Source organism: Nymphaea colorata, unplaced genomic scaffold (assembly GCF_008831285.2).
Source record: "Nymphaea colorata isolate Beijing-Zhang1983 unplaced genomic scaffold, ASM883128v2 scaffold0145, whole genome shotgun sequence".
Classification (NCBI taxonomy): domain Eukaryota; kingdom Viridiplantae; phylum Streptophyta; class Magnoliopsida; order Nymphaeales; family Nymphaeaceae; genus Nymphaea; species Nymphaea colorata.
The window spans coordinates 12,501-24,339 of NW_022204651.1; the positions used below are offsets into that span (position 1 = coordinate 12,501).

The following is an 11,839-nucleotide window of genomic DNA, read 5'->3' on the forward strand; positions in this document are numbered from 1 at the left end:
CCCTTTCTTCACTGCGAGCGGCCATTTTTTCTTGGTTCCGCGTGCTTCCGTAGCTGTCTTTTCAGCTTCTCCTGCGTCCGGTTTTGCCTGGGCCATTTGTAGTCCACGCGGTGCGACTGCCTTCTTCTCGGCCTCCGACTGCTGTCAAGGCCTGGGTGGGAACCCGGCTAGGACTGCCTAAGCTCGCTGCCGAATGCCGAACTCCCTTCCCAAGATCTCTTGGGGCAGGCTCCGAATAGGCTAAGTATTAAGAAGACTTTACACTCTTTCCCTGCCGGACAGCAACCCCGGCTTAATTTCCCAAGTTAGGACAGAATTACAAGAGTGTTTCCCGAACCCAAATAGCCAATCCTACTACAAGAATGCTAAGGGGCTCAAGGCTTAATACAACCGCGACGATACAACTTAAACGCTCACCTCACTCAACCACATTCACATCCAAGCATTCATCAAAAACATACATGCCTAAGCGCACAAACCACACCCTCAACCCCTAGGTGGCCAAGCCGCAAGGAGGTGTGTCGTCGGCTGAACGAGCCTCCGAGGACCTCACTATGCCGCGCGCCGTGTAGGCGGGTTTGTAAGCAAGAACACCCTCCCCGTGCTATAGTGGGACAGGGTACAAACCTCCTCGGAGCTAGTCCGAGCTATCCACCGAGGCTGGAAAACCAGAAACTAAGCCTCGGTACTCAGCAAATGCCTCCTCGCCCAAGCTGGACAGCAAGCTCCACGACCCCAACTCACCGGTCGCTTGATGGCTCACGGTTCACCTCAGCAACAAGGGAAGCACGGATTACTGTTACAGCAAAACAGTAATCGAACAACAGAGCCAAAGTATGAAATGCCTCACAAGATGCGATCTAAACCCCTCTTTGTATTCTGTTAAGGGGGAAGCAGGCGTCGAACTGGTGTCGACGAGCACCCTTCAACTCCAAGGTTGCGGCTCACGGACTGTTGCAGTCTATGCTAACAGGTTGCAGCCCATCCTCGTTGCAGCAGGGGTATGCTCCGCCAAAACAAGTGCAAGCACGATCAAATCCAGGATATAATCAAAGGAAAACAAGGGATTCAAGGAGCTGAAATCACCAGAGATACTCGTTTCCCCAATATCGAAGAAAACGAGATCGGGGTAGCGTCGAGGCTTGGCCTCTGTTCTGGAAAACGAAGAAGACAGGTTCAGGCGCTGGCAGAGAGTGGCCTCCAGTCTAAAATTCGTATAAAATCACAGGAGTCTCCAAAAATCCCCAAACTTGGTCAGCAACAAGTAGACATCCTCAGGAGTGGACGCTCCAAGTTTGAGCCAAATCCGACGAGTTTAAGGCCAGGTCGTTGAGCTCTGAAAATCGCGCACGTTCTGTCCTTCGTTCAGAAATGTATCAGGCGCAGAACAGCTTCAGGACTGCTGGAGAGGTCTTCGATGGAAAAATCATAACAATTCATAGACACCTCCAAAAATCCTGAAATTTGGACTGTAGCAAGACCACTAGCCAAGGAGTAGACGCTCCAAATTTGAGCTGAATCTGAGCTGTCTAGACCCCAGTCGTTGATCCCTCAAAGTCGCTGTAGTTCTGTCGCCTGTTTCAGGAAGAGCCGTCGTGCAGAAGAACAGCCACAGGTCTTCAAATCGCCACTCCGCCTCAATGCGATCAAATCAAGAGATGAAACCACTTGCAATCGACAGATAATTAAATTTGGAACAAGCTAAAGTCAATAGATCACCCGGTGATGCTGCATTCCCAATGTTCTAAGCGAATATTGGGTTACAGCCGCCTGTGGCGGAGAAACAGGGATGCTCGCCGCCGATTCCCGCCAGATTCAGACCGTCGCCTCCAGAAACGCCATCTACAGTCCGATCGACGTCAAATTTGGTGGAGATGATCTCAGGGATGTTGGGAATCTAATGGCACCGGAATCGTGAAGATCCAACGGTTGGATCGCCGGAAGTGTCGCCGGAAACAGGAACTGGTCGGCGGAACTGCGTGACAGAACCTACTCCGACTTCTCAAGCTCGTAACTCACTCAATACTGAACGGATTGACGCGATTCCACTTCCTATAGAAAGCTTGGTTCGGTGGGAAGCGAACAGTATCAAAATCCCCAAAAGTTATGGCCGATTGACCCTTCGATTTAAGCTCGGATTGAGACTGGCTGTGGTAGGCCTGTTTCAACCGAATGCTCAAAAAGAGGCTCGATCATCCTCCAAACGACCCCCAAACCCATTCTCCTTCGCTTCGATCCTTCTTCAGATCATCCTCACGGATTCCAGAAGGATCCCACGGCATACAAACGAATTGGGGAGGCGATTTACAGTCACTACAAGAGGAAATGACGCTGGAAAAACACACTTAGCTGTATTTCTGTGAACGGACGATCAAATGCATCTCAGATCTTCACACCGCCGTGTAGGCATTGCGCGAAGGCTGGAGAATGCCTTCCGGATGGTGGATGACGCCTCTCGACACCCCTGTGGCTGAGGAGTCCGCACGGCATTCACCTTTGCTTCTGCTCGGGTAGACGATGAAGAAGACAACCCGCCGGCTGCTTGCTTCGTTTCACCTCCTAGTAGAGAAAACCAGCGGAGGGTGTGGGATAATGTCGGGTTGCCAATCCGCCATTGATGAATCTGAGGAGGCTGGAGAAGAACCTCAGATGTTTCACACAGAAATGGGGAGGAAGAAGAAGATGGAGGCGCAAGAAACGCGCGGGTGAAGAGAAACCTGTTTCTATTAGAAACTTTGTCCAAAAATCATTAACAACTTAGGGTTAACTTCACAAAGACACTATTTAAAGTGTAGCATGACTCGGTTCGGTCTATGTCTCGAACCGGGTCGGTACAAAACTGAAACATAACTAAAAATGAAACCGGTTCCTACTAAAAACGCTGGATTTGGATCGGGTCCTAAGACGGGATCCTGTCAAAACCGCTCCGACTGACCCGTAATGCTGTAATCACTCCGTCTCGGCCTGAAATGGTCGGCTTGGGGCTGAAAACTCCTCCAACTCAGTCTCGGTCCACTGGGCATGTGTGGCTAGGTCGGTCAGCTGGGCCCGGACAACTCCAGCTCACTGCATCGGCTAGCCTCCCTAAGAAAAATGCTGTCCTCGCTGGAATGACCTCCGTGCGTGATACCCTCGGAACAAGGATCGGCCACCCGCCCGAGTGCTGCTGCTGCTAGTGGTGATGGTGGTGCCCGCTCGTTAGCCTCTCTAAGGTTTCCGCTGTGCACTCTGATAGCGTCCTCGCTCGCTACAACCTCACAATGCTCCAGGTGACCTCCAGCGTCGACGCTCTCCTGCGCGCGGCACCCGTCTGCGTCCTCGATGCCCGGTAGTCGGCGATGTCCCTCGGCTGTGCGCTCGGCCGTGCCCCGGAGTTGTGCTGCGCCTGTGGCCGGCAGTGGCATGCCTCCGACGATTACCTGGTGTGACGTTAGGCCTTGTGTGGCGTTATTAGCGCTACAAGCTGCACCATTCACAGTTAGTAAAGCCTCTCTGCCCCTTACACTCAGTGGCCAAGTCTCACCCTTACCAAGTCTCTCATGCCCATCTGGCGACAAAGGGTTCGCGCAGACAAGCTTAGCGCTATCGGCCTGTGGTAGTTGATGGGATTCGGCAGCAATCAAGGCTAGTCCCGGCCTAGTCCTAGGGAGTTCCGTATCAGATCCACCACGCTGAGACTGAGCTTGTCCCCAAGCTCTAGTAGTTGGGAAATCCTGGACAATCCTGTCATATAGCTCCCATGATGTACCTGAATCTGGGCCGTCCCACTCAACTAAAACCTCATGTCTCTGACGCCCCTCTCTCTGCAGGTGCCGGTGACGAAGTATCCTATACGGTCTAGGCCGAAAATCTGGCAAAGGTTCAATAAGTTCTGGCAACTGACCAAAATGCGGCTTGAGTCTAGTTACATGGAAGACCGGATGGACTAATGCGGTGGGTGGTAGTGCTAACCTGTAGGCTCCTTTGCCAACTCTTTGCAAGACCCGGAATGGCCCATAATAACGGGGTAAAAGTTTGGAATAAGGCTGTCCAAGCAACGATTTTTGTCGCATAGGTAGCCTCTTCAACCATGCCATGTCCCCAACCTTGAACTCTCGATCTTTGCGGCCTTTATCATATGTTTGTTTCATTCGATTCTGGGCTCTTACGATATGCTGCCTCAAAACTGTCAAGATCTCATCCCGATTACGGAGTGTGCAGTCCACCTCATCATCTTGAGCTGTCCCTACTTCATAGTTTGGAATGAGTGGAGGAGGACACCCATACAGTGCCTCGTAGGGAGTGATACTAGTCCCGGAATGGAGACTAGTGTTGTAGGACCATTCTGCCCAAGCAAGATACCGAACCCAAGTGTTCGGTCGTTCCCCCGCGAAACAACGCAGATAGGTCTCTAGTGTCCTGTTCACCACCTCGCTTTGCCCATCGGTTTGCGGGTGGTGGGCTGTACTGAAATGCAATGAAGTCCCAGCCATGCGCATATACTCGCGCCAAAACGCACTAAGGAATATCGAATCCCTATCACAAACGATAGTGCTCGGCATTCCATGAAGTTTGCCGACATAGTCTTGGTATATCCCGGCAACCAACGGCCCATTGTAGTGTCTTGGAAGAGGGGCAAAATGCCCATATTTCGTCAATCTGTCCACCACTACAAACACCGCTTCCTTTCCTTCCGAACGTGGCATTGCATCAATAAAATCCATTGATACATCAGCCCAAGGTTTTGTAGGTATTGGCAATGGGTGCATCAGCCCGGGTGGCTTGGTTGCTTCATACTTTTCCCTTTGGCAAATCTGACAACTCCTCACAAACTCTTTGACTTCTCCTTTTAGACCTTCCCACCAAAATTGGGTTTTGATCCTTGCAAGCGTTTTGGCCACGCCTTCGTGACCTGCGGTGGTTGAACAATGAAAGTGTGATAGGAGCTCCTTTTTGAGGGAGGAACCGCGTGGTACCACAGCTTTGCCCTTTCGGTAAAGCACGTTCCCCTTCATGCCATGGTTTGGGATTGATCCCGGATTCTGCTGAACCGATGCTCTAAGTAGTCTCAAACCTTCATCAGCCTCTTGCTCAATGACCAATCGCTGCCACAAATCGGTTTCCAGAACGGACAAGGTTAGAAATTGCTCTCCAAGTCTCGATAACGAATCAGCCGCCGAGTTTTCGGTTCCTTTCTTGTATTCGATTGTAAAATCGTAACCCAATAGCTTGGCGAGCCATCTTTGTTGAGTAGGCGTTGAGACCCTTTGTTTGAGCATATACCTTAAACTACTATGATCCGTTCTCACAATGAATTTGCGCCCGATGAGGTAGGGCCTCCATTTCTCCACGGCCAACACGATGGCAAATAACTCCTTTTCATATGTGGATAATGGCTTTGCCCTATGGGTGAGAGCCTTGGACATGTAGGCTATTGGGTGGCCCTTTTGGCTGAGGACAGCCCCAACACCAACGTCGCTTGCGTCCGTCTCCACCACGAAATCAAGTGAAAAATCTGGCAAGGTTAGCACGGGCGCGGCTAACATTGCTGCCTTAAGCTTTACGAATGCTTCCCTTGAGTGATCCGTCCAGGTGAACTCCCCTTTCTTCAACATTTTCGTCAAAGGGGAGGCTATAGATCCATAGCCTTGAATAAACCTTCGATAGTAACCAGTAAGACCTAGAAATCCTCTCATTCCTCTCGGGTCTTTTGGCAAAGGCCATTGCTCCATGGCATGGAGCTTTTCTGGATCAGCTCTAACACCTTCCTTGGACACTATGTGTCCCAAATAGCCGATTGATTCTTGACCGAAACTGCACTTAGAAGCTTTTGCAAAGAGTTCATTCTGCCTCAAAATTTGTAGTGTCTTCCTTAAGTGGACAATGTGGTGCTCTAATGATCGACTGTAAACCAGAATGTCATCGAAGAAAACTAGAATGAAATCCCTCAGATGTGGTCTGAAAATATCATTCATACATCGTTGGAATGTAGCCGGGGCGTTGGTTAATCCGAAGGGCATGACCAAGAACTCATAATGCCCATCGTGAGTTCTAAATGCAGTCTTGGGTACGTCATGCTTATCCATGCGTATCTGATGGTAACCAGCCCTTAAGTCAAGCTTGGAGAAAATGGAAGCGCCCGCCAATTCATCAAGGAGTTCGTCAATGACGGGTATAGGGTGGCGGTCCTTAATCGTGACTTCGTTAAGTGCCCGATAATCAACACAAAATCTCCAAGTTTCATCCTTCTTTTTGACTAACAAAACAGGAGAGGAGAAGGGACTGCTACTCGGGCGAATGATTCCCCCTTCAATCATTTCTTTTACCAATCTCTCTATCTCCGTTTTCTGTGTAAACCCATAACGATAAGGCCTAACATTTACCGGTTCTGCCCCGTTTGATAGGACGATCCTGTGATCGTATGATCTTGGAGGAGGTAACCCTTTAGGTTCAGAAAAGACATCTTCAAAACCATCCAATACTTGCTGAACTTCCTTGGGAATGACTTCGGTCTCTGTCCCTTTTGGAGGTACATCAGTGGCTAACGATATCAGCCAGAGGGCTGGCTGTTGAGCTACGAGAGCCTTGATGGCTGCCTTCGGTTCCAAGTTGGGCTGGATTCCTTCGAGTGTCACTTGATCTCCTCCTTCCCTCTCAAATCTCATCTTCATTTTGGAGAAATCCCAGTAGATTCCCCCAAGTGTCTCTAACCAATCAACACCAAGAACAAGGTCCATCCCTTTTATCGGAAGAACTAAGACATCTATCTTGTATGGGATCCCTTGCACGGTTATATCCATGTTTCGGCAAATGTGGACGCAAGGTAGCCTTGTTCCATCTCCTACCAAGACCGTGAGTGGTGCTTGATCTTCCAATGTGCATCCGCTATCCTTGGCCGTTTCTAAACTCATAAAATTATGAGTTGCTCCCGAATCTAGCAAGATTGTGACTCTGTGCCCTTGAATGGTTCCAAGAACACGCATTGCTTTAGGACGGTTTGGGTCCCTCATGGAGTGAAGAACCCCATCCACCTTCTCAATTTCCGTTGGGCACTCTTGTTCTACTGGTTGCTCTTCCTCAACTGGGATTGAAACCTCAACTTCGTCCTCATCCTCTACAACCACCATTAGCTGAAACCTCTTACATTTGTGTCCCTTGAACCACTTTTCCTCACATGACACACATAGCCCGGCTTTGAACCTTTCATCCCTCTCCTTAGCGGTGATGTAACGAACCGGAACATTGTCCCTAACGGCTGGACGTGTATCCCTCTTTGGAAACCCTTGTGGCTGTGGTTTAGGAGTAGGCCTGTTGAAATTCCCTTTGTTTTGGTTGAATCCTCCGGTCTTAGAGAATTTCTCATACGCTGCCCGTTTGAGGAGCTTTTCCTCCATAACTCGTGCCCTTGCAAAGCAACTGTCTAAGTCTACATGTTCCTCGGATAGCATCTCAATTCTAATATCCTCTCTCAATCCCGACATGAATGCACCTATGAGTGCGGGTTCGGGCCAATCTCCAACCATACATGACATGTCCTCAAATCGACCTTGAAACTCCTCCACGGTAGTGATTTGTTTCATGTTGATGAGCTCCACATGATAGTTAGTATATGACGAGACTCCAAAGCGAGCGAGTAATGCATTTGAAAATGTTTCCCATACCATGACCGGGTTTTTCCTCTTGTACGACCGATACCACCTCATAGCTGCCCCTTCAAAGTAGATCATGGCCGTTGTAATTTTTTTGTCTTCCCTAACTTCTTGGCACTCAAAGTATTGCTCCGCTTTAATCACCCAATCTTGGGCGTTTTTGCCATCAAACTTAGGAAAGTCAACCCGAATGTTGGATCTGGGTTCTATGTTCCTTTGGCCCCTCTTTTTCTCACTTCTTTGTCCGATTCTCTCACTATCTTCATCTGAAATTTCTTCAAAATCATTGTCTACCAGTGGTTTGGAACAAGTTGCCATGTTAACTCCCATGGTCTTTTTATTTCCCATGTGAGCTTCATTGGTTTTGGGTGGAACTTGATTATCTTTTCCAATTTTAATCCCTCCAAAACTCGATGCGGCATGCTCTTTGGGAGCTTGATATGATGTGTGAGGCTCTTCATAAGGTCCTTTTCCCTTATCTTCTCGGTTGTGCCCATGATTAACGGATCTTTCCATACGGTCCATTCTTTGATTTAGCCCTTCTATACTTTCTGACAATTGGTCCATTTTATTCATTCGGCCGGTTAAGAAACCCAATTGGTGACTTATTTGCGTGAAGTTATCAGTCATACGAATCATAGCTTCCTCAAAGCGAGACAACCTCTCTTCCACACGTGATGGCTGGTCTTGCCGACTCATTCTTACTCTCATTTCCTCAAGTTCGGTTTCTATCCGTGAGAACTTTTCTCGGTTTGATTCATTCCTTCCGCTGCCCTCATGAACTGATTCGGTGGCTGCATCTTCGACGCCCAATTCCATTTCCTGTTGCTCAACTCTTGAGTTCTTCTTCTTTGCCATAGCTGCTCAATCAGCCCCAAGGTGCTCTGATACCAAACTGGTGGGAACCCGGCTAGGACTGCCTAAGCTCGCTGCCGAATGCCGAACTCCCTTCCCAAGATCTCTTGGGGCAGGCTCCGAATAGGCTAAGTATTAAGAAGACTTTACACTCTTTCCCTGCCGGACAGCAACCCCGGCTTAATTTCCCAAGTTAGGACAGAATTACAAGAGTGTTTCCCGAACCCAAATGGCCAATCCTACTACAAGAATGCTAAGGGGCTCAAGGCTTAATACAACCGCGACGATACAACTTAAACGCTCACCTCACTCAACCACATTCACATCCAAGCATTCATCAAAAACATACATGCCTAAGCGCACAAACCACACCCTCAACCCCTAGGTGGCCAAGCCGCAAGGAGGTGTGTCGTCGGCTGAACGAGCCTCCGAGGACCTCACTATGCCGCGCGCCGTGTAGGCGGGTTTGTAAGCAAGAACACCCTCCCCGTGCTATAGTGGGACAGGGTACAAACCTCCTCGGAGCTAGTCCGAGCTATCCACCGAGGCTGGAAAACCAGAAACTAAGCCTCGGTACTCAGCAAATGCCTCCTCGCCCAAGCTGGACAGCAAGCTCCACGACCCCAACTCACCGGTCGCTTGATGGCTCACGGTTCACCTCAGCAACAAGGGAAGCACGGATTACTGTTACAGCAAAACAGTAATCGAACAACAGAGCCAAAGTATGAAATGCCTCACAAGATGCGATCTAAACCCCTCTTTGTATTCTGTTAAGGGGGAAGCAGGCGTCGAACTGGTGTCGACGAGCACCCTTCAACTCCAAGGTTGCGGCTCACGGACTGTTGCAGTCTATGCTAACAGGTTGCAGCCCATCCTCGTTGCAGCAGGGGTATGCTCCGCCAAAACAAGTGCAAGCACGATCAAATCCAGGATATAATCAAAGGAAAACAAGGGATTCAAGGAGCTGAAATCACCAGAGATACTCGTTTCCCCAATATCGAAGAAAACGAGATCGGGGTAGCGTCGAGGCTTGGCCTCTGTTCTGGAAAACGAAGAAGACAGGTTCAGGCGCTGGCAGAGAGTGGCCTCCAGTCTAAAATTCGTATAAAATCACAGGAGTCTCCAAAAATCCCCAAACTTGGTCAGCAACAAGTAGACATCCTCAGGAGTGGACGCTCCAAGTTTGAGCCAAATCCGACGAGTTTAAGGCCAGGTCGTTGAGCTCTGAAAATCGCGCACGTTCTGTCCTTCGTTCAGAAATGTATCAGGCGCAGAACAGCTTCAGGACTGCTGGAGAGGTCTTCGATGGAAAAATCATAACAATTCATAGACACCTCCAAAAATCCTGAAATTTGGACTGTAGCAAGACCACTAGCCAAGGAGTAGACGCTCCAAATTTGAGCTGAATCTGAGCTGTCTAGACCCCAGTCGTTGATCCCTCAAAGTCGCTGTAGTTCTGTCGCCTGTTTCAGGAAGAGCCGTCGTGCAGAAGAACAGCCACAGGTCTTCAAATCGCCACTCCGCCTCAATGCGATCAAATCAAGAGATGAAACCACTTGCAATCGACAGATAATTAAATTTGGAACAAGCTAAAGTCAATAGATCACCCGGTGATGCTGCATTCCCAATGTTCTAAGCGAATATTGGGTTACAGCCGCCTGTGGCGGAGAAACAGGGATGCTCGCCGCCGATTCCCGCCAGATTCAGACCGTCGCCTCCAGAAACGCCATCTACAGTCCGATCGACGTCAAATTTGGTGGAGATGATCTCAGGGATGTTGGGAATCTAATGGCACCGGAATCGTGAAGATCCAACGGTTGGATCGCCGGAAGTGTCGCCGGAAACAGGAACTGGTCGGCGGAACTGCGTGACAGAACCTACTCCGACTTCTCAAGCTCGTAACTCACTCAATACTGAACGGATTGACGCGATTCCACTTCCTATAGAAAGCTTGGTTCGGTGGGAAGCGAACAGTATCAAAATCCCCAAAAGTTATGGCCGATTGACCCTTCGATTTAAGCTCGGATTGAGACTGGCTGTGGTAGGCCTGTTTCAACCGAATGCTCAAAAAGAGGCTCGATCATCCTCCAAACGACCCCCAAACCCATTCTCCTTCGCTTCGATCCTTCTTCAGATCATCCTCACGGATTCCAGAAGGATCCCACGGCATACAAACGAATTGGGGAGGCGATTTACAGTCACTACAAGAGGAAATGACGCTGGAAAAACACACTTAGCTGTATTTCTGCTGAACGGACGATCAAATGCATCTCAGATCTTCACACCGCCGTGTAGGCATTGCGCGAAGGCTGGAGAATGCCTTCCGGATGGTGGATGACGCCTCTCGACACCCCTGTGGCTGAGGAGTCCGCACGGCATTCACCTTTGCTTCTGCTCGGGTAGACGATGAAGAAGACAACCCGCCGGCTGCTTGCTTCGTTTCACCTCCTAGTAGAGAAAACCAGCGGAGGGTGTGGGATAATGTCGGGTTGCCAATCCGCCATTGATGAATCTGAGGAGGCTGGAGAAGAACCTCAGATGTTTCACACAGAAATGGGGAGGAAGAAGAAGATGGAGGCGCAAGAAACGCGCGGGTGAAGAGAAACCTGTTTCTATTAGAAACTTTGTCCAAAAATCATTAACAACTTAGGGTTAACTTCACAAAGACACTATTTAAAGTGTAGCATGACTCGGTTCGGTCTATGTCTCGAACCGGGTCGGTACAAAACTGAAACATAACTAAAAATGAAACCGGTTCCTACTAAAAACGCTGGATTTGGATCGGGTCCTAAGACGGGATCCTGTCAAAACCGCTCCGACTGACCCGTAATGCTGTAATCACTCCGTCTCGGCCTGAAATGGTCGGCTTGGGGCTGAAAACTCCTCCAACTCAGTCTCGGTCCACTGGGCATGTGTGGCTAGGTCGGTCAGCTGGGCCCGGACAACTCCAGCTCACTGCATCGGCTAGCCTCCCTAAGAAAAATGCTGTCCTCGCTGGAATGACCTCCGTGCGTGATACCCTCGGAACAAGGATCGGCCACCCGCCCGAGTGCTGCTGCTGCTAGTGGTGATGGTGGTGCCCGCTCGTTAGCCTCTCTAAGGTTTCCGCTGTGCACTCTGATAGCGTCCTCGCTCGCTACAACCTCACAATGCTCCAGGTGACCTCCAGCGTCGACGCTCTCCTGCGCGCGGCACCCGTCTGCGTCCTCGATGCCCGGTAGTCGGCGATGTCCCTCGGCTGTGCGCTCGGCCGTGCCCCGGAGTTGTGCTGCGCCTGTGGCCGGCAGTGGCATGCCTCCGACGATTACCTGGTGTGACGTTAGGCCTTGTGTGGCGTTATTAGCGCTACAAGCTGC

The 11,839-nt window shown here is 49.9% G+C and overlaps 1 protein-coding gene across 1 annotated transcript in view; it reads right to left on the reverse strand.

The window, feature by feature from the left end:
- The window catches only part of LOC116268184 (uncharacterized), a 16,045-nt gene extending 7,559 nt beyond the window's left edge, over positions 1-8,486 (reverse strand). Inside the window, exon 1 of the mRNA XM_031649962.1 lies at positions 3,749-8,486. Coding sequence (XP_031505822.1) covers positions 3,749-8,486 — 4,738 coding nt within the window. The remainder of the gene's footprint in view (positions 1-3,748) is intronic.
- Positions 8,487-11,839: the final 3,353 nt, after the last annotated feature.